The sequence below is a fragment of the Oncorhynchus mykiss genome, chromosome 3 (genome assembly GCF_057628025.1).
Source record: "Oncorhynchus mykiss isolate SJ-2025 chromosome 3, ASM5762802v1, whole genome shotgun sequence".
Classification (NCBI taxonomy): Eukaryota; Metazoa; Chordata; class Actinopteri; order Salmoniformes; family Salmonidae; genus Oncorhynchus; species Oncorhynchus mykiss.
The window spans coordinates 12,195,076-12,218,546 of NC_143024.1; the positions used below are offsets into that span (position 1 = coordinate 12,195,076).

At 45.2% G+C, this 23,471-nt stretch overlaps 1 protein-coding gene across 2 annotated transcripts in view; it reads right to left on the minus strand.

The window, feature by feature from the left end:
- The window catches only part of LOC149984364 (oxysterol-binding protein-related protein 3-like), a 124,592-nt gene that overhangs the window by 15,093 nt on the left and 86,028 nt on the right, over positions 1 to 23,471 (minus strand). The window contains exons 12-19 of one of the 2 annotated variants that reach the window (XM_090220932.1): positions 16,358 to 16,468; positions 11,766 to 11,903; positions 10,341 to 10,431; positions 10,021 to 10,145; positions 8,631 to 8,750; positions 4,935 to 5,072; positions 4,751 to 4,814; positions 372 to 450 (exon numbers count right to left, since the gene is read on the minus strand). In XM_090220932.1, coding sequence (XP_090077058.1) covers positions 372 to 450; positions 4,751 to 4,814; positions 4,935 to 5,072; positions 8,631 to 8,750; positions 10,021 to 10,145; positions 10,341 to 10,431; positions 11,766 to 11,903; positions 16,358 to 16,468 — 866 coding nt within the window. The remainder of the gene's footprint in view (positions 1 to 371; positions 451 to 4,750; positions 4,815 to 4,934; positions 5,073 to 8,630; positions 8,751 to 10,020; positions 10,146 to 10,340; positions 10,432 to 11,765; positions 11,904 to 16,357; positions 16,469 to 23,471) is intronic. The other variant, XM_090220941.1, reaches the window with a different exon arrangement.

Sequence of the window (23,471 nt, forward strand, 5' to 3'; positions counted from 1 at the left end):
TCTGTTATCAGTCTGTTATCAGTCTACTATCAGCCTGTTATCAGTCTATTATCAGTCTGTTACCGGTCTGTTATCAGTCTATTATCCGTCTGTTATCAGTCTATTATCAGTCTGTTATCAGTCTACTATCAGTCTGTTATCAGTCTGTTATCAGTCTGTTATCAGTCTGTTATCAGTCTATTATCAGTCTGTTATCAGTCTGTTATCAGTCTGTTATCAGTCTGTTATCAGTCTATTATCAGTCTATTATCTATTTGAGTGACATTGACAAACAGGTTTGGGGGGTCTGGTTGGACCATGGATGTAGTGGCTAGTTGGTCAGTAAGGGTGGCCAGGTAGAGTGAGATTGAGAGGGACCGTAAATGACTCACCCTGGCATCATCACATGGGTGGTGCCCACAGGAACTATTTCCATAGACTTCCCCCAGAACTTGTTTTTCCACCTCATGTCTAAAGACATCACAGGAAAGACAACAGCAAGGTTAGTGCATCCAAGAGGAACAGCCCCTTTAGACTAATAGCTGGTATGATTGGTTAGGGCCTCCAGCGTTAGACTAATAGCTGGTATGGTTGGTTAGGGCCTCCAGCGTTAGACTAATAGCTGGTATGGTTGGTTAGGGACTCCAGCTTTAGACTAATAGCTGGTATGGTTGGTTAGGGCCTCCAGCTTTAGACTAATAGCTGGTATGGTTGGTTAGGGCCTCCAGCTTTAGACTAATAGCTGATATGGTTGCTTAGGGCCTCCAGCTTTAGACTAATAGCTGGTATGGTTGGTTAGGGCCTCCAGCTTTAGACTAATAGCTGGTATGGTTGGTTAGGGCCTCCAGCTTTAGACTAATAGCTGATATGGTTGGTTAGGGCCTCCATCTTTAGACTAATAGCTGGTATGGTTGGTTAGGGCCTCCAGCTTTAGACTAATAGCTGGTATGGTTGGTTAGGGCCTCCAGCTTTAGACTAATAGCTGGTATGGTTGGTTAGGGCCTCCAGCTTTAGACTAATAGCTGGTATGGTTGGTTAGGGCCTCCAGATTTAGACTCATAGCTGGTATGGTTGGTTAGGGCCTCCAGCTTTAGAATAATAGCTGGTATGGTTGGTTAGGGACTCCAGCTTTAGACTAGCTGTAATAGCTGGTATGGTTGGTTAGGGACTCCAGCTTTAGACTAATAGATGGTATGGTTGGTTAGAGCCTCCAGCTTTAGACTAACAACTGGTATGGTTGGTTAGGGCCTCCAGCTTTAGACTCATAGCTGGTATGGTTGGTTAGGGCCTCCAGCGTTAGACTAATAGCTGGTTTGGTTGGTTAGGGACTCCAGCTTTAGACTAATAGCTGGTATGGTTGGTTAGGGACTCCAGCTTTAGACTAATAGCTGGTATGGTTGGTTAGGGACTCCAGCTTTAGACTAGCTGTAAAAGCTGGTATGGTTGGTTAGGGACTCCAGCTTTAGACTAATAGATGGTATGGTTGGTTAGAGCCTCCAGCTTTAGACTAACAACTGGTATGGTTGGTTAGGGCCTCCAGCTTTAGACTAATAGCTGGTATGGTTGGTTAGGGACTCCAGCTTTAGACTAATAGCTGGTATGGTTGGTTAGGGACTCCAGCTTTAGACTAGCTGTAATAGCTGGTATGGTTGGTTCGGGACTCCAGCTTTAGACTAATAGATGGTATGGTTGGTTAGAGCCTCCAGCTTTAGACTAACAACTGGTATGGTTGGTTAGGGCCTCCAGCTTTAGACTCATAGCTGGTATGGTTGGTTAGGGCCTCCAGCGTTAGACTAATAGCTGGTATGGTTGGTTAGGGACTCCAGCTTTAGACTAATTGCTGGTATGGTTGGTTAGGCCTCCAGCTTTAGACTAATAGCTGGTATGGTTGGTTAGGGCCTCCAGCTTTAGACTCATAGCTGGTATGGTTGGTTAGGGACTCCAGCTTTAGACTAATAGCTGGTATGGTTGGTTAGGGCCTCCAACTTTAGAATAATAGCTGGTATGGTTGGTTAGGGACTCCAGCTTTAGACTAGCTGTAATAGCTGGTATGGTTGGTTAGGGACTCCAGCTTTAGACTAATAGATGGTATGGTTGGTTAGAGCCTCCAGCTTTAGACTAACAACTGGTATGGTTGGTTAGGGCATCCAGCTTTAGACTCATAGCTGGTATGGTTGGTTAGGGCCTCCAGCGTTAGACTAATAGCTGGTTTGGTTGGTTAGGGACTCCAGCTTTAGACTAATAGCTGGTATGGTTGGTTAGGTACTCCAGCTTTAGACTAATAGCTGGTATGGTTGGTTAGGGACTCCAGCTTTAGACTAGCTGTAAAAGCTGGTATGGTTGGTTAGGGACTCCATCTTTAGACTAATAGATGGTATGGTTGGTTAGAGCCTCCAGCTTTAGACTAACAACTGGTATGGTTGGTTAGGGCCTCCAGCTTTAGACTAATAGCTGGTATGGTTGGTTAGGGACTCCAGCTTTAGACTAATAGCTGGTATGGTTGGTTAGGGACTCCAGCTTTAGACTAGCTGTAATAGCTGGTATGGTTGGTTAGGGACTCCAGCTTTAGACTAATAGATGGTATGGTTGGTTAGAGCCTCCAGCTTTAGACTAACAACTGGTATGGTTGGTTAGGGCCTCCAGCTTTAGACTAATAGCTGGTATGGTTGGTTAGGGCCTCCAGCGTTAGACTAATAGCTGGTATGGTTGGTTAGGGACTCCAGCTTTAGACTAATTGCTGGTATGGTTGGTTAGGCCTCCAGCTTTAGACTAATAGCTGGTATGGTTGGTTAGGGCCTCCAGCTTTAGACTCATAGCTGGTATGGTTGGTTAGGGACTCCAGCTTTAGACTAATAGCTGGTATGGTTGGTTAGGGCCTCCAACTTTAGACTAATAGCTGGTTTGGTTGGTTAGGGACTCCAGCTTTAGACTAATAGCTGGTATGGTTGGTTAGGGACTCCAGCTTTAGACTAATAGCTGGTATGGTTGGTTAGGGCCTCCAGCTTTAGACTAATAGCTGGTATGGTTGGTTAGGGCCTCCAGCTTTAGACTAATAGCTGGTATGGTTGGTTAGGGACTCCAGCTTTAGACTCATAGCTGGTATGGTTGGTTAGGGCCTCCAGCGTTAGACTAATAGCTGGTATGGTTGGTTAGGGACTCCAGCTTTAGACTAATAGCTGGTATGGTTGGTTAGGGACTCCAGCTTTAGACTAATAGCTGGTATGGTTGGTTTGGGCCTCCAGCTTTAGACTAATAGCAGGTATGGTTGGTTAGGGACTCCAGCTTTAGACTAATAGCTTGTATGGTTGGTTAGAGCCTCCAGCTTTAGACTAATAGCTGGTATGGTTGGTTAGGGCCTCCAGCTTTAGACTAATAGCTGGTATGGTTGGTTAGGGACTCCAGCTTTAGACTAATAGCTGGTATGGTTGGTTAGGGCCTCCAGCTTTAGACTAATAGCTGGTATGGTTGGTTAGGGACTCCAGCTTTAGACTAATAGCTGGTATGGTTGGTTAGGGCCTCCAGCTTTAGACTAATAGCTGGTATGGTTGGTTAGGGACTCCAGCTTTAGACTAATAGCTGGTATGGTTGGTTAGGGCCTCCAGCTTTAGACTAGCTGTAATAGCTGGTATGGTTAAGACCAGTGATCCGCGTGGTCAGGAAAATCTCTTGCCCCTAGTTATTATGACCCAGTGTCTGTGTCAGGTGAAAGAGTGTGTATCAGTTGAAAGGGTGAGTATCAGGTGAAAGGGTGAGTATCAGGTGAAAAGGTGTGTATCAGGTGAAAGGGTGTGTATCAGGTGAAAGGGTGTGTATCAGGTGAAAGGGTGAGTATCAGGTGAAAGGGTGAGTATCAGGTGAAAGGGTGAGTATCGGGTGAAAGGGTGAGTGTCAGTTGAAAGGGTGTGTATCAGGTGAAAGGGTGTGCATCAGGTGAAAGGGTGAGTATTATGTGTACGGGTGAGTATCAGGTGAAAGGGTGTGTATCAGGTGAAAGGGTGAATATCAGGTGAAAGGGTGAGTATCAGGTGAAAGGGTGAGTATCAGATGAAAGGGTGAATATCAGGTGAAAGGGTGAATATCAGGTGAAAGGGTGAGTATCAGGTGAAAGGGTGAGTATCAGGTGAAAGGGTGAGTATCAGATGAAATGGTGAGTATCAGGTGAAAGGGTGAATATCAGGTGAAAGGGTGAATATCAGATGAAATGGTGAGTATCAGGTGAAAGGGTGAATATCAGGTGAAAGGGTGAATATCAGGTGAAAGGGTGAGTATCAGGTGAAAGTGTGAGTATCAGGTGAAAGGGTGAGTATCAGATGAAAGGGTGAGTATCAGATGAAAGGGTGAGTATCAGGTGAAAGGGTGAATATCAGGTGAAAGGGTGAATATCAGATGAAATGGTGAGTATCAGGTGAAAGGGTGAATATTAGGTGAAAGGGTGAATATCAGGTGAAAGGGTGAGTATCAGGTGAAAGGGTGAGTATCAGGTGAAAGGGTGAGTATCAGATGAAAGGGTGAATATCAGGTGAAAGGGTGAATATCAGGTGAAAGGGTGAGTATCAGGTGAAAGGGTGAATATCAGGTGAAAGGGTGAGTATCAGGTGAAAGGGTGAGTATCAGGTGAAAGGGTGAATATCAGGTGAAATGGTGAGTATCAGGTGAAAGGGTGAGTATCAGGTGAAAGGGTGAGTATCAGGTGAAAGAGTGAGTATTAGGTGGAAGGATGTGTATCAGGTGAATGGGTAATAGTTTGTAGAGGACCATGGTGTTGACTTACCTTGCCAGAACATGTAGTTTTTAGAGTCAGCGTGGCATGCTGATATAGGTGGGTGATGGCTGACCTGAGAACAGATATAAAGAATGTCAGGCTTGTACTTGATGGATCAAACCCTATGAATTCTTCAGATGTGGGACAAATACTTCCAGGTCATATTTAGGACATGTGGGTCTGTGTACAGTACCTGTTCTGCTACAAATCGGAGGCCCTTGTCGGGGCGGTCACACTCATAGGTCTCCCCCAGGACCGGGTTGAAGGGCTTCCCTCCCGCTCGGTGGTAGCTGGACGCGTACCCCGACACTGCAAACGTGGCTATGTACACCTACAGACAGTTAACAGCACCGGTCAGTTCATTACTCCTCTGTTCCAGTATCAGTCATCAGCACATTCTAATGGCCATCATCAGTAACACTTGAGCAGGATAACCACAGACAGACAGACAGACAGACAGACAGACAGACAGACAGGCAGACAGGCAGACAGACAGACAGACAGACAGACAGACAGACAGACAGACAGACAGACAGACAGACAGACAGACAGACAGACAGACAGACAGACAGACAGACAGACAGACAGACTGACAGACTGACAGACAGACAGACAGACAGGCAGACAGACAGACAGACAGACAGACAGACAGGCAGACAGACAGACAGACAGACAGACAGACAGACAGACAGACAGACAGACAGACAGACAGACAGACACGGACAGTAGTTAGTGAGTCAAAACACAGATCAACCCAAGAATGACATTATGACAGTTTTTATGGATGACAGAAAGTGCAAAGTGGGAACCATAGAGTTGGATAGAGGACTTGGACCAAAGCCTGTTTCAGCCCTCAATGGCGCTGTCTGTGCTATCTCCATTGTCCAAAGATGACCCGAGCCGGAGATGAGCCCTCTGGTACGTCTCTATGAGATAAGAGGTCGTCCCACCATAATTACCCCTGGGGGTCCGCAGGAGAACTGTTTGTAGTGAGTTTGTGTCCAATGGACCATTATATAACCCTTCATTCTAACATCTGATCATTGCTGGTGAAATTCCCAGTCGATTTCCCACAGATACAGATATCATTGGGCTCCAGAGTGGTGGAGCATCTCAGTGCTAGTGGTGTCACTACAGACCCTGGTTCAATTCCAGGCTGTATCACAACTGGCCGTGATTGGGAGTCCCATAGGGCGGCGCACAATTGGCCCAGTGTTAGGGTTTGGTCATTGTAAATTAGAATTTGTTCTTAACTGACTTTTCTAGTTAAATGAATAAAACTTAAATAATTTCCTCTCCATTTGAGTAGAATGGGCCTGATGACCTCAGTAATGTGAAACTGAATGGGAGAGGCTGTGTCCAAATGGAACTCAATTTAGTGCACTACTTTTAATCAGGGCCCATATGGAATGTCATTTGAGAGGAAGACAGAATGGCTGGCTGGCTGAGTGGATGCTGTCTGGATCTGGATGTCCCCTCTGATAGGCCACACTGGGCCAGGGGAAAAAGCACTCATCATCACCATCTCCTCCACTCCACAAAGACCCTGATGGGACAGCTGTCTTCAGCTGCCTGTCCTCTTCAACACAGATTAGAGCTGTCTTTAGCTTCCTCTCCTCTTCAACACAGATTAGAGCTGTCTTCAGCTTCCTCTCCTCTTCAACACAGATTAGAGCTGTCTTCAGCTGCCTCTCCTCTTCAACACAGATTAGAGCTGTCTTCAGCTGCCTCTCCTCTTCAACACAGATTAGAGCTGTCTTCAGCTTCCTCTCCTCTTCAACACAGATTAGAGCTGTCTTCAACTGCCTCTCCTCTTCAACACAGATTAGAGCTGTCTTCAGCTGCCTCGCCTCTTATTTTCAACACAGATTAGAGCTGTCTTCAGCTGCCTCTCCTCTTCAACACAGATTAGAGCTGTCTTCAGCTGACTGCTACCTCTCCTCTTTAACACAGATGATAGTTGCAAAATTCCCAGGTTTTTCAGAAATCTTCAAGAACTGTGTGATGTCATCTACCATATACCATATACATATGTACTGAGCTGTACCAATGAGGTGCATCCCTGAAGAGCCCCAGGGCTCCATCCTAGGTCCTTATCATTCAGCCTCTACATCAACAACCTTTCTTCTATGTGAAAGGGAGTGGACACCCGCATGTATGCTGATGATACAGTCCTTCACACCTGTGGTAATCTCGGAAACCCGAGAACTAAAACCATGCGTAATTGCGTCAGTTGTGTTAAATCAGTGTTTCCCAAACTAAGTCCTGGGGACACCAAGAAGCGTACATTTAGTCATTACCCTTGCACCATAGAGCTGATTCAAATAATCTGAGCTTGATGATGAGTTGGTTGTTTGAATCCGCTGTGTAGTGCCTGGGGAAAAAACTAAATGTGCACACAGGGGGGGGGGGGGGGGGGGGGCAAAGGAGGACTGGGTTTGGGAGCAGGTTGTAATTAAACTAACACAAGTACTGTACCTCTGTCTGTAACTAATGCTTAGCTATTGATTAATGTAGCATTACTGTACCTCTGTCTGTAACTAATGCCTAGCTATTGATTGATGTAGCATTACTGTACCTCTGTCTGTAACTAATGCCTAGCTATTGATTGATGTAGCATTACTGTACCTCTGTCTGTAACTAATGCCTAGCTATTGATTGATGTAGCATTACTGTACCTCTGTCTGTAACTAATGCCTAGCTATTGATTGATGTAGCATTACTGTACCTCTGTCTGTAACTAATGCCTAGCTATTGATTGATGTAGCATTACTGTACCTCTGTCTGTAACTAATGCCTAGCTGTTGATTGATGTTTGGCTCTGCCTGCTGATAATGCAGTGAGAGGAGGAAGAGAACACACAATCACAGCGATGATCCATGAGGTGAACTAGAGAAGAGGGCTGAGGTGTCAATAAATACAGGCTGCATCCCAAATAGCACCCTATTCCCAAGTGCACTACTTTTGACCAGAGCCTTAATGGGTATAGGGAGCCATTTGGAACGCAGGCTGTATTTACTGACACCTCTGCCCTTTTCTCTAGTTCACCTCATGTATCATCGCTATGACGCCCACCTCTCTGACAAACTGACAAACTCCACTCAACTTCTATTGGTCGGGGAGTCTGGAAGCTGTGGGTCTAGTTCTGGGCCTTCACACTGAGCTACTGCAGCCGGTAACACACATTCATCATTTCAAATGGAACAAACGCTCTGCGGGAAATATATTCCACACAGATTTATTACCGCAGTGAGGTCCCATGTCTTCAAAGGCTTTCATCAAATGTCTCTCGCTTTAGAGAAGCTGGTCAGTGAATATAAAGCGCCATCAAATCAGCCAAGTGCTGATCCTAAATCCTCACTCCATTTTAGTAGTCATATACAATTGCCGATGAACAATTATATGCACAAAAGCAGAAAACCAAACAGATCATTTGTCCCAAGTAATTTAAAACGGAGCGAGCCGAGGCACACTACTGGCTACAGCCGAAGTGTCCAATCAGGATCTAGCCAGTGGGAATGAAATGTAATTTCTCCTCAAAATGTCCATAGGACATTACAGCACTACCGTGGAGAGTGTGTATTCTTCACCATTTGTGCAGAAGGGGTCTTGTGTGCTCAGATGTGTGAATCTGTTCGGTGTGTGTATGTGTGCGGGTCCCGTTGTGAAAGTGGTACTATGTCAGTGTGTGTGTATTTAGAGCATATTCTCTCTCCATACCCTCAAAGGAGTCCAGTGTGTGTGTGTGTGTGTGTGTGTGTGTGTGTGTGTGTGTGTGTGTGTGTGTGTGTGTGTGTGTGTGTGTGTGTGTGTGTGTGTGTGTGTGTGCGTGTGTGTGTGTGTGTGTGTGTGTGTGTGTGTGTGTGTGTGTGTACACATCCCCTCTCACCATACGTTCAAAGGGGTCCTGTGTGTTAGCAGCTCTGTCCAGCAGCTCGCTGTACTCCAGCTCCTCACACAGTCTCTGCAGGGTGTTGAGGGGCTCGTTCAGCTGAACAGGCATAGCCACCTGAATAATCATTAGAACACATTTACACAGCAATCACAAAGCTAGATTTGGTCACCTTCATAAGAAAACAAATGTAGTAATTATGTAATAATGTCACGTAAACCAAATAGAATAATGTAAGTAAAATAATAAGACATTTAGTAATGTTTAGAGCTCTACGTAGGCAGAGACCAATCACAAACACAACAAAAAACCAACACAGTAGAGAGAAATAAACCAACACAGTAGACAGAAATAAACCAACACAGGAGAGAGAAATAAACCAACACAGGAGACAGAAATAAACCAACACAGGAGACAGAAATAAACCAACACAGGAGACAGAAATAAACCAACACAGGAGACAGAAATAAACCAACACAGTTGACAGAAATAAACCAACACAGGAGACAGAAATAAACCAACACAGGAGACAGAAATAAACCAACACAATAGACAGAAATAAACCAACACAGGAGACAGAAATAAACCAACACAGTTGACAGAAATAAACCAACACAGTTGACAGAAATAAACCAACACAGGAGACAGAAATAAACCAACACAGGAGACAGAAATAAACCAACACAGTAGAGATAAATAAACCAACACAGGAGACAGAAATAAACCAACACAGGAGACAGAAATAAACCAACACAGGAGACAGAAATAAACCAACACAGGAGACAGAAATAAACCAACACAGTTGACAGAAATAAACCAACACAGGAGACAGAAATAAACCAACACAGGAGACAGAAATAAACCAACACAATAGACAGAAATAAACCAACACAGGAGACAGAAATAAACCAACACAGTTGACAGAAATAAACCAACACAGTTGACAGAAATAAACCAACACAGTAGACAGAAATAAACCAACACAGTAGACAGAAATAAACCAACACAGGAGACAGAAATAAACCAACACAGTTGACAGAAATAAACCAACACAGTTGACAGAAATAAACCAACACAGTAGACAGAAATAAACCAACACAGTAGACAGAAATAAACCAACACAGGAGACAGAAATAAACCAACACAGTAGACAGAAATAAACCAACACAGTTGACAGAAATAAACCAACACAGTTGACAGAAATAAACCAACACAGTTGACAGAAATAAACCAACACAGTTGACAGAAATAAACCAACACAGGAGACAGAAATAAACCAACACAGGAGACAGAAATAAACCAACACAGGAGACAGAAATAAACCAACACAGGAGACAGAAATAAACCAACACAGTTGACAGAAATAAAGCTATAAGTCCATGGATACCTTGGAGAGGTCTTTCCCTATGTTGTTCTTAAGGATGTTCCATAGACTGATGTTACTGGTGTTAGGGCTGGCCGACGGGAGGCACGACCTGCGTCTTCTCAGAAGGGCCCCGTTCTCGTCACAGCCTGGAGGGTGGAGGGTTATGATCAGGATATTAGTGGTCATAACTACTGTATGTCAATACGTAACCAGGAAAACAAGTCCCAAATTGCACCCTATTGTACTAGTGTTGAACAGAGCTATGAACCCCGGTCAACAGGAGTGCATTATACTGGGAATAGGGCGCCACTTGAAACACACATGGTAAAGTGTCCCCTTACCCGAGTTAGGTCTCTCCGTCTCGTTGCTGAAGTTGTCCATGGAGATGTTGTCGCTGACGTTGTCACTGATGTATGAGTCATCATCAGAGGCCTACAGGGTAAAGAATAAATCCCAGATTATCATTAGTGGTCAAATATACCTTTTTTTACAGCGCCCACCTGAGAGAGGCGAGAACCAGGAAACAGGAAGCTGTCAGGTCCCTTTCAATATCCTGTCACAACATATGGAAACATCCTAAATGGTGCCCTATTCACCATGGGTCCTGGTCAAAATGGTGCCCTAAATAGGGAATAGGATGCCATTTGGGATGCAGTCAGTGGGTTTGAGAACGGAGGGGGAGGGAGCCGGTCGGTCCCAGAGAAGACACTGACTAATGTACACCTCAGCTCCTCTCCTCTCTGCAGTAAGGGTATGTTATTTTTAGATGGGGGTAATTAACTTTCACACAGGAAAAGAAAACATACTGAACATGTCCTGTAGCTCAGAGCTCTGACTGGAGGTGCCTCATTAAGTCTGAAGCCAGAAGTGTGTCCAGACAAAATATCCTCTAGTTCTCTGTCTGTTACTCCTCTCTTTCTCCTCCTCCCTCCTCATCCCCCTCCCTCCTCTCTTTCCTCCTCTCTCTCTCCTCCTCCCTCCTCATCCCCCTCCCTCCTCTCTCTCTCCTCCTCCCTCCTCATCCCCCTCCCTCCTCTCTTTCCTCCTCTCTCTCTCCTCCTCCCTCCTCATCCCCCTCCCTCCTCTCTCTCTCCTCCTCCCTCCTCATCCCCCTCCCTCCTCTCTTTCCTCCTCTCTCTCTCCTCCTCCCTTCTCATCCCCCTCCCTCCTCTCTTTCCTCCTCTCTCTCTCCTCCTCCCTCCTCATCCCCCTCCCTCCTCTCTTTCCTCCTCTCTTTCTCTCCTCCTCCCTCCTCATTCCCCTCCCTCCGTTCTTTCCTCCTCTCTCTCTCCTCCTCCCTCCTCATCCCCCTCACTCCTCTCTTTCCTCCTACCTCCTCATCCCCCTCCCTCCTCTCTCTCCTCATCCTCCTCATCACCCCCCCTTCTCTCTCTCCTCCTCCCTCCTCATCCCCCTCCCTCCTCTCTTTCCTCCTCTCTCCTCATCCCCCTCCCTCCCCATTCCCCCCCTCCTTCCGCTCAGTCCTCATTCCCCTCCCTCCTCCCTCCTCATCCCCCTCCCTCCTCTATCCTCATCCTCCCTCCTCATATTCCTCCCTCTCCTCCTCATCCTCTCTCCTCATCCCCCTCCCACCCCGTAGCCTCCCCTTGCTCCTCTTCCTCCTTCTCCTCCCCGATCCTCCCTCCCTCCCTGTCCTCCTATCCCTCCACCCCTCCTTCCTCCTCCCGCTCCCTCCTCCTCTCCTCCTCCAGTATTGACTGGTTTCAACAGCAGAGAGAGAGAGAGCAGCCCAGTCAGACACTGACCTCATTTTCTGAGGAGCTGGCAGACAGTAGAACCTCCTGAGCATCGAAGAACTCTGACAGAGACTCTGTGATGGACGCTCTGCTCTCATTGGATGCCTGGTGAACTAGGGGGTGGGATCCATCGGTGGAGTCTTGCTTCTAATAAGAGGAGAACATAATGTCAGTTAGGTTTAGGCTCAGATTAATTCAGCTAGGTTTAGGCTCAGATTAATTCAGTTAGGTTTAGGCTCAGATTAATTCAGCTTTGTTTAGGCTCAGATTAATTCAGCTAGGTTTAGGCTCAGATTAATTCAGCTAGGTTTAGGTTTAGATTAATTCAGCTAGGTTTAGGCTCAGATTAATTCAGCTAGGTTTAGGCTCAGATTAATTCAGCTAGGTTTAGGCTCAGATTAATTCAGCTAGGTTTAGGCTCAGATTAATTCAGCTAGGTTTAGGCTCAGATTAATTCAGTTAGGTTTAGGCTCAGATTAATTCAGCTAGGTTTAGGCTCAGATTAATTCAGCTAGGTTTAGGCTCAGATTAATTCAGCTAGGTTTAGGCTCAGATGAATTCAGCTAGGTTTAGGCTTAGATTAATTCAGCTAGGTTTAGGCTCAGATTAATTCAGCTAAATTTAGGCTCAGATTAATTCAGCTAGGTTTAGGCTCAGATGAATTCAGCTAGGTTTAGGCTCAGATTAATTCAGCTAGGTTTAGGCTCAGATTAATTCAGCTAGGTTTAGGCTCAGATGAATTCAGCTAGGTTTAGGCTCAGATGAATTCAGCTAGGTTTAGGCTCAGATTAATTCAGCTAGGTTTAGGCTCAGATTAATTCAGCTAGGTTTAGGCTCAGATTAATTCAGCTAGGTTTAGGCTCATATTAATTCAGCTAGGTTTAGGCTTAGATTAATTCAGCTAGGTTTAGGCTCAGATTAATTCAGCTAGGTTTAGGCTCAGATTAATTCAGCTAGGTTTAGGCTCAGATTAATTCAGCTAGGTTTAGGCTCAGATTAATTCAGCTAGGTTTAGGCTCAGATTAATTCAGCTAGGTTTAGGCTCAGATTAATTCAGCTAGGTTTAGGCTCATATTAATTGGAACTCATTCTCCTGTTGTTAGAACCTTCAAAAGGAAAAAACATTACTGTCTGAAACAATAAACCATGATTAAACATGGACATTTCCAAAGAATAGCGTGACTGTGTGAATTGAACACTCATACAGGTTGTGTCTCAAATGTACCTTATTCCTGTTATAGGGCAGTACTGTTGACCAGGGCCCAGAGTGAGACCTAGACAGTACTGTTGACCAGGGACCAGAGTGGGACCTAGACAGTACTGTTGACCAGGGCCCAGAGGGGGACACAGACAGTACTGTTGACCAGGGCCCAGAGTGAGACCTAGACAGTACTGTTGACCAGGGCCCAGAGTGAGACCTAGACAGTACTGTTGACCAGGGACCAGAGTGGGACCTAGACAGTACTGTTGACCAGGGCCCAGAGGGGGACACAGACAGTACTGTTGACCAGGGCCCAGAGGGGGACCCAGACAGAACTGTTGACCAGGGCCCAGAGGGGGACCCAGACAGTACTGTTGACCAGGGCCCAGAGGGGGTCCCAGACAGTACTGTTGACCAGGGACCAGAGTGGGACCCAGACAGTACTGTTGACTTGGGCCCAAAGGGGGACCCAGACAGTACTGTTGACCAGGGCCCAGAGGGCGACCCAGACAGTACTGTTGACCAGGACCCAGAGGGGGACCCAGACAGTACTGTTGACCAGGGCCCAGAGGGCGACCCAGACAGTACTGTTGACCAGGGCCCAGAGGGCGACCCAGACAGTACTGTTGACCAGGGCCCAGAGGGGGACCCAGACAGTACTGTTGACCAAGGCCCAGAGGGGGACCCAGACAGTACTGTTGACAAAGGCCCAGAGGGGGACTCAGACAGTACTGTTGACCAGGGCCCAGAGGGGGACCCAGACAGTACTGTTGACCAGGGCCCAGAGGGGGACCCAGACAGTACTGTTGACCAGGGCCCAGAGGGGGACCCAGACAGTACTGTTGACCAGGACCCAGAGGGGGACCCAGACAGTACTGTTGACCAGGACCCAGAGGAGGACCCAGACAGTACTGTTGACCAGGGCCCAGAGGGGGACCCAGACAGTACTGTTGACCAGGGCCCAGAGGGGGACCCAGACAGTACTGTTGACCAGGGCCCAGAGGGCGACCCAGACAGTACTGTTGACCAGGGCCCAGAGGGGGACCCAGACAGTACTGTTGACCAGGGCCCAGAGGGCGACCCAGACAGTACTGTTGACCAGGGCCCAGAGGGGGACCCAGACAGTACTGTTGACCAGGGCCCAGAGGGGGACCCAGACAGTACTGTTGACCAAGGCCCAGAGGGGGACCCAGACAGTACTGTTGACAAAGGCCCAGAGGGGGACTCAGACAGTACTGTTGACCAGGGCCCAGAGGGGGACCCAGACAGTACTGTTGACCAGGGCCCAGAGGGGGACCCAGACAGTACTGTTGACCAGGACCCAGAGGGGGACCCAGACAGTACTGTTGACCAGGACCCAGAGGAGGACCCAGACAGTACTGTTGACCAGGTCCCAGAGGGGGACCCAGACAGTACTGTTGACCAGGGCCCAGAGGGGGACCCAGACAGTACTGTTGACCAGGGCCCAGAGGGCGACCCAGACAGTACTGTTGACCAGGGCCCAGAGGGGGACCCAGACAGTACTGTTGACCAGGGCCCAGAGGGGGACCCAGACAGTACCGTTGACCAGGGCCCAGAGGGCGACCCAGACAGTACTGTTGACCAGGGCCCAGAGGGCGACCCAGACATTACTGTTGACCAGGGCCCAGAGGGGGACCCAGACAGTACTGTTGACCAAGGCCCAGAGGTGGACCCAGACAGTACTGTTGACAAAGGCCCAGAGGGGGACCCAGACAGTACTGTTGACCAGGGCCCAGAGGGGGACTCAGACAGTACTGTTGACCAGGGCCCAGAGGGGGACCCAGACAGTACTGTTGACCAGGGCCCAGAGGGGGACCCAGACAGTACTGTTGACCAGGGCCCAGAGGGGGACCCAGACAGTACTGTTGACCAGGACCCAGAGGGGGACCCAGACAGTACTGTTGACCAGGACCCAGAGGAGGACCCAGACAGTACTGTTGACCAGGGCCCAGAGGGGGACCCAGACAGTACTGTTGACCAGGGCCCAGAGGGGGACCCAGACAGTACTGTTGACCAGGGCCCAGAGGGGGACCCAGACAGTACTGTTGACCAGGGCCCAGAGGGGGACCCAGACAGTACTGTTGACCAGGACCCAGAGGGGGACCCAGACAGTACTGTTGACCAGGGCCCAGAGGGGGACCCAGACAGTACTGTTGACCAGGACCCAGAGGGGGACCCAGACAGTGCATTAGGCCTACTTGTTGATTCCATCATGCTTCTGTGGACCAACTAATGATGAGGAAACAGGGAAGACTTCCTCTGAGGAAACTCCTCTGACAATAACAGAATCACTAACTGTGTGTGTGTGTGTGTGTTTGTTTTGTATGTGTGCATGTGTGGGTGTGTGTGTGTGGGCATGTGTGTGTGTATGTGTGTGTGTGTTTGTTTTGTATGTGTGCATGTGTGGGTGTGTGTGTGTGGGCATGTGTGTGTGTGTATGTGTTTGTTTTGTATGTGTGGACATGTGTGTGTGTATGTGTGTGTGTGTGTGTTTGTTTTGTATGTGTGCATGTGCGTGTGTGTGTGTGTGTGTGTGGGCATGTGTGTGTGTGTGGGCATGTGAGTGTGTGTGTGTACTGGAAGCATCCAGGGATGTGATCAACAGGATCAGGCTGTACCCTATCATCAGATCTGATTAAATAAACACAACAGTGAGCTCCAGAGGGTACTCTGAATCCGTTTGTGTGTGTGTGTGTGTGTGTGTGTGTGTGTGTGTGTGTGTGTGTGTGTGTGTGTGTGTGTGTGTGTGTGTGTGTGTGTGTGTGTGTGTGTGTGTGTGTGTGTGTGTGTGTGTGTGTGTGTGCGCGTGTGAGCTCTTAAGGATAACAACTGACTCTGAACAGAAGGAGAGGTGTTTACAACTAACAATCCCTTCAGTCTAATCAGTTGTTGTCTCAACACTCAGCTTGGTAAGTAGGAGTTGGAGCTGTCAACACTAAGCATCCATATTGTAGCAGTTAGGAGTAGAAAACACTGCTGAACCTGTTACTCTGTAACAACTAAGGAGATGTTGTGATGATAACCACTCATCATCACAGAGGGGCTGAACATGCAGTGAGTGGGACAACACCTGTTGTATTGGGACTAAGGCCAGCAGATGATAATGTGTCAGATGTTTTTATAATCATACAGCCTGTTCTCACTGGATAACAATGATGATGATCACGGTTGGAAAAGTCTGTTAAGTTCCCAGGTTTTCCCAGAAATCACGGTTTAGATTCCTAGAATTAGGAGGGAACATGCATAAAATCCAGAATCCTCTGGAATCCAGAATCCTCTGACACGTTAGCGGAATTTTGTAAACCTGATGATGCTGATGTGGGAGGGAGGGAGGGAGGGTGTGTCATCATGCACGTCATCATGCACGTCCCACACCCACCTGTAGGGGACCAGAGAGGTTTATGAGCCCAGTGGAGGGTTCTGGGACGCAGCTGGACTCAGCGTGAATGTTGCTCAGCCGCTCTCTCAGTTCAGAGTTCTGGGCTATAGCCTGGATGGAACAACAAACAACCAGTGTTCTGTTTCAGCACACAGCCACACACACACAGAATGCTGGGACGTATTCATTAGTGCACACCGTAGCAAAACCTTTTGCAGCAGAAAAATGAAAAACGAGTGTTTCTTATTGGACACGTCCTCCGTGTTGCAGTCTGTTATCTTCTGTTTGGTGCAAAGTTAATATGACCCTGGGACACCAAAACACCACTTATCTCTACTGATTGGTATGATTCCTACTTTTTTCCCCCACTAAATCAAACATTTTCTATCAAACATTTTCCACAATACTTCTGTTTCTACCAATTCAAAAATAAAAATGTTTGAAATGTGATTCTGCACAAATACAGCCAACCACTTATAGATTGTGTCAATGGATTGATCATGTACTGAAAACAGGTGCTGTATGAACACACAGCTGTGGGGAAGATGTGATGAGGTGCCTAGAAATGTCTCCCCAATAAGCTCTGAGAAGACCCAAACAAGATGAGACCTGCCTCATCAGTAGTAGGAGTGGTTAAGAACAGAGGTGTCTTTCAAGAGTGACTTAGAGAGGCAAGACATCGAACAAAATACAATGTCACTTCCTTCCAGACACTGATATGCCATTAGGGCTGGAGGTTATGGATGAAGACCGTCATGAATAAATGAAATAACCGTCAAAATCGTTATAAATAAATGGAACAAACAGCTGACTGAAGACGGGATTACCAGGCACTATTGTGGTTGAGTCCGTTTCTGCGATAACTTGATGTAACTTTTTGTTGCTCCTTGCTGAAACAAGCAAAGTTCTTCGGTTGCCGAGACAACACCTCCCTCCCTGCAGCAACAGCACACATAGAAATAGAATGAATAGAATGGGCTTGGAACCTCTTACCCTCTAAGCCCCGCCCCCCTTGTTTACTGTTGCAACCTCGGACAACATTTTCCCGGCAAGACCAATTCCCCATTCAACCACTGGTGAAATCCCCTCACAACGATCTCAAACTGTGTTTCTAATACACAATGAAATGAAACATACACTAACCCTTGCTAATCAGGAAACTCTTGGGTTTGTTGTGGTGGGCTGTCACTACGATTGCTTCACGGAAACGCGGTACGATTATTTTCGTAGTGTAGCTAGCCACTGAATGTAGGGAAGTCAAATGTTCAGGCTGCTGCACAGTCACTATGGAAACTAGTCTAGAGCGCATGGTTGACTTGTGTTTAGTAACATTTTAAAACTCTCTCCATGGTTAAAGATAGTGAGACATATATGTAATTGTTATAAAATCTGTGAGTGTGCTTCATCCAGTATACTACGGCTATGACTGGTTGTCATCTAACGTCAGGTAGATGTAGGACACCAAAGTTCCTAGAGGTTTGTCTGTTAGAAGACGCTGCAATGTCGTCGCTGCTTATTGTCCCAGTTCCATTCATTTCAATTCAATATCAATGTGAGGGATTCATTAGCACAAGCTATTTGATTACAGTAGAACAAGCTAATCAATGTGTGTCTTGAGTGAGACAGCTTGGTAAATATTGGCACGTGAGCAGTTTATAAGGCACTGATTTAGCAAAATTACAAGTCATCTGAATACAAGTGTGACACGTGTGTGTCGGGAGTAACTTTTATGTATTGATCTTCAAAATATCCTGACTTATTTCAGCAAACTGATTATCCAAGAAAGAAGAGGAATAGACGGCCAGTATGTTGCATAAACCTTAGTCAACTATTACCAGAAAATATCTACAAAAGACATATTTATTATGAATTTGAACATCTAAAACCGGTGTTTTGACACTCGGCCGTCAATCAAAAAACCATGACAACAGGAAGCAGCAACAGTTTCATTTTAAATGTATGTTTTAGGACTATAAATGGTACTTTTATCATTTTTCAACAGGATTCTACTGTATCAGGTAAAAACGACTGAATGAGCCAAAAAACGTGATATGATTTATTGATTTTTATGATTTTGGTTCAATCGCGAAAATAATGTTTGTCCTGGCTACTGAATATCTCTGAATTCACTGTCAGCATGCAGTCAAAGCTATCACCACTTTTGGAGCTAACTAGTGCGCTCAAATCGTATCCTGATGTTGACAGAAGATAGGAGATGTATTCATGACATTGCTGACTTAGCTAGCTAACATACACTATCGTTCAAATGTTTGGGGTCACTTAAAAATGTCCTTGATTTTGAAAGAAAAGCACATTTTTTGTCCATTAAAATAACATTAAATAGATCAGAAATACAGTGTAGACATTGTTAATGTTGTAAATGACTATTGTAGCTGGGTGGTTTATTGAATATCTACATAGGCGTACAGAGGCCCATTATTATTTATTTTTATTTTTTATTTCACCAGATAGGCCAGTTGAGAACAAGTTCTCATTTACAACTGCGACCTGGCCAAGATAAAGCAAAGCAGTGCGACAAAAACAAAACACAGAGTTACACGTGGAATAAACAAACGTACAGTCAATAACACAATAGAAAAATCTATATACAGTGTGTGCCAATGTAGTAAGATTAGGGAGGTAAGGCAATAAATAGGCCATAGTGGCGAAATAATTACAATTTAGCAATTAACACTGGAGTGATAGATCTGCAAATGATGATGTGCAAGTAGAGATACTGGGGTGTAAAATAGCAACAAAAAAAATAATAACAATATGGGGATGAGGTAGTTGGGTGGGCTATTTACAGATGGGCTGTGTACAGGTGCAGTGATCGGTAAGCTGCTCTGACAGCTGATGCTTATAGTTAGTGAGGGAGATATAAGTCTCCAGATTTAGCTTTTGTCAAGTTTGAGAAACAGACGCCTCACAAGTCCTCAACTGGCAGCTTCATTAAATAGTACCCACAAAACACCAGTCTCAACGTCAACAGTGAAGAGGCGACTCCGGGATGCTGGCCTTCTAGGCAAAGTTCCTCTGTCCATTGTCTGTGTTCTTTTGCCCATCTTAATCTTTTATTTTTATTGGCCAGTCTGAGATATGGCTTCTTCTTTGCAACTCTCCCTAGAAGGCCAGCATCCCAGAGTCGCCTCTTCACTGTTGACGTTGAGACTGGTGTTTTGTGGGTAATATTTAAATGAAGCTGCCAGTTGAGGACTTGTTTCTCAAACTAGACACTCTAATGTACTTGTCCTCTTGCTCAGTTGTGCACCAGGGCCTACCACTCCTCTTTCTATTCTGGTTAGCGCCAGTTTGCGCTGTTCTGTGAAGGAAGTGGTACACAGCGTTGTACGAGATCTTCAGTTTCTTGGCAATTTCTCACATTGAAAAGCCTTCACCCACAAATGCCTTCATCCAGCTGGAAACGGCAGAAAAATCTGCCGTTTCCAGCTACAATAGTAATTTACAATATTAACAATGTCTACACTGTATTTATGATCTATTTTATTTTATTTTAATGGACAAAAAAATAGCTTTTCTTTAAAAAATAAGGACATTTCTAAGTGGCCCCAAACTTCTGAACATTAGTATACATCTAGAGAAAACAAGTTGTATCAATTGGCTAGCTAGCTACTGTCAGAGTAAGTTGGTTTAGGCCTAGTTTTCAGAGTAATTTTTAGCAAGCATAGAGCGTGGGCAGGAAGTGCTGACAGGAAGGCCCTAATCTCACACACACCCATGAAGAAGTTTCACTTAAACTCACAAACGGAGCACAGAGGAGGTTGAACATTGAGAGAAATAATGGACATTGAATATCCCCAGGTCAGACTCTTCCTTAAAGGAGGAGAGGTAACCAGATTGATAGGGGGCTCGGATCATTATGAGATAATGCTCATATCATTTGGTATTGGAACCCACACCCTCTTCGGGGGTTAGGGGCAACTTGCGTCACGGCTCGCAGGAGCCTGTGCTTTAAGAAAGGGTAAGGAAAAATGTGTGGTTAGTGGTTGACTGAAAAAGGCCCCTTTAAGATCGAAAAATCCCCTTTAAGGGTTAAGAGCGGGATTGCAGATGCAAGATCTTGTAGGGGGAAAAAACAAACAAAAAAACACTAATGTAAAATATACTGTGTCAGTAAAATGTATATAGTATGTATAAGCTGGAAGTAGAAGCCTAAATGTTGTTGTACATTAGTTTACTCCAATTAGGGGAGGGGTGGTAGGGTTAGGGGACTGGTACTGTATGTACTTATTTAAAAACATACAGTACCAGTCTAAAGTTTGTACACTCATTCCAGGGTTGTTCTTTATTTGTACTATTTTCCACATTGTAGAATAATAGTGAAGACATTACAACTATGAAATATCACATATGGAATCATGTAGTAACCAAAATAGTGTTAAACAAATCAAAACATATTTTATATTTCAGATTCTTCAAACTAGCCACTTTTGAATGAGTAGGTGTGTCCAAACGTTTGAGTGGTACAATATTTATTTTGCAGAGGCGCCAGAAAACCCACAAGGCTTTTTTTTTAGCCGATGAGTAGTGACCAGAGGGGCGTTGCTATGGACACAGATGCAAGTGTTAACCATAAATACAGTGGGGCAAAAAAGTATTTAGTCAGCCACCAATTGTGCAAGTTCTCCCACTTAAAAAGATGAGAAAGGCCTGTAATTTTCATCATAGGTACACTTCAACTATAACAGACAAAATGAGAAAAAAAAATCCAGAAAATCACATTGTAAGATTTTTTATGAATTTATTTTGCAAATTATTCACCCACTTAAAAAAATATTTTTAAGTGGGAGAACTTGCACAATTGGTGGCTGACTAAATACTTTTTTGCCCCACTGCACATGGTTGACTAGATGAGAACTTGCATAAGGCTTATATCTACATTTTAGAACATCGGATGTTGATTATTTTGGAGGCTGCCATCACGAAAAAGGGAAGTTAACTTAAAAGGATACTTCTGGATTTTGGTAATGAAGCCGTTTATCTACTTCCCCAGAGTTAGATGAACTCTTGGATCCCTTTTTAATGTCTCTGTGTGCAGTTTAAAGGAAGTTGCAATGGTTCAAAACCAAAGATATTGATCCGTTTCAAGCAATCAATCTTATGTCATCGTGATGACTGTAAACTTTTATACTAACATCACCAATCTGAGGTAAAAAGGATGTGTAATTCCACTCAATTTTATGGGGTGAAAATGCCAGCTTGTGTAAGGTAGTAACACAAACTGTCCCCATTAGGGAAATATACAATCATTTTACATGGCAAAATTATTCAACATGTCAATTTCAGATGATAATATATGTTGCCCACTCACAAACTATTGCAACAGTGCAACAATGACATCTATTTTTCACTCATTTAACCATTTAGAGTTTAAAACTACTCTGAAACACAGTTGAAGCTCTAGACTAGAGACTCCATAGAGTCTGTGTAGCAGCCTTCTAATATTTTCTAGTTGAAGCTCTAGACTAGAGACTCCATAGAGTCTGTGTAGCAGCCTTCTAATATTTTCCAGTTGAAGCTCTAGACTAGAGACTCCATAGAGTCTGTGTAGCAGCCTTCTAATATTTTCCAGTTGAAGCTCTAGACTAGAGACTCCATAGAGTCTGTGTAGCAGCCTTCTAATATTTTCTAGTTGAAGCTCTAGACTAGAGACTCCATAGAGTCTGTGTAGCAGCCTTCTAATATTTTCTAGTTGAAGCTCTAGACTAGAGACTCCATAGAGTCTGTGTAGCAGCCTTCTAATATTTTCCAGTTGAAGCTCTAGACTAGAGACTCCATAGAGTCTGTGTAGCAGCCTTCTAATATTTTCCAGTTGAAGCTCTAGACTAGAGACTCCATAGAGTCTGTGTAGCAGCCTTCTAATATTTTCTAGTTGAAGCTCTAGACTAGAGACTCCATAGAGTCTGTGTAGCAGCCTTCTAATATTTTCCAGTTGAAGCTCTAGACTAGAGACTCCATAGAGTCTGTGTAGCAGCCTTCTAATATTTTCCAGTTGAAGCTCTAGACTAGAGACTCCATAGAGTCTGTGTAGCAGCCTTCTAATATTTTCTAGTTGAAGCTCTAGACTAGAGACTCCATAGAGTCTGTGTAGCAGCCTTCTAATATTTTCCAGTTGAAGCTCTAGACTAGAGACTCCATAGAGTCTGTGTAGCAGCCTGAACGTGTGGTGGCCCTTCTAATATTTTCTAATGCCCGTTGAGTTGAATCCTGCTTTTACTTCCTACTCGTACGTCCTGCGTACCCATAGGGGTTCACCTGCAATGGCTGCCAGTCCACCCATTATGCCATCGCTGACATGACTGGGGAACCACGTTCTATTCATTCTATATCTATAGTAGCACATGCAGGCAGGAGCGGAGGAGAGGAGAACATGCCCCAACCAAGCACAGCTGCAGGCCTATGGACACGTTTGTAGTGCAGAGCATTGTGCAAAGGGAAAAATATATCATCTTGCAGTTTGTTGTAATGTTAACTTTTAAAAAAAACGTTTTGAACCAGGTTCTCTCATTGAGGTCAGAAGACCTCTTTCACAAGGGAAACAACAGCAAAAGAAAACCCCATCACAGTCACACAACTCTAGTGTTTTCTTACTTCCTGGTAGTCCTCTGAGTCTCAGTATAAATAACTCTAGTGTTTTCTTACTACCTGGTAGTTCTCTGAGTCTCAGTATAAATAACTCTAGTGTTTTCTTACTACCTGGTAGTCCTCTGAGTCTCAGTATAAATAACTCTAGTGTTTTCTTACTTCCTGGTAGTCCTCTGAGTCTCAGTATAAATAACTCTAGTGTTTTCTTACTTCCTGGTAGTTCCCAGTATAAATAACTCAGAGGTTGAAACATATGAAACACAATCATGTTAAAACCCACAATATAAACTCTAGCTGGGGAAGGAAGGAGGTAAGGAAGGAAGGAAGGAAGGACAGAGGGAGGAAAGGATGGAAAGAGGGAGGGTAGGAAGGCTGTAAAAGAGGGAGGGAAGGAAGGAAGGTTGTAAAAGAAGGAGGGTAAGAGGGGGGGGTGGCTATAAAAGAGGGGGGGAAAGAGGGGGGAGGCTGTAAAAGAGGGGGGGAAAGAGGGGGGGAGGCTGTAAAAGAG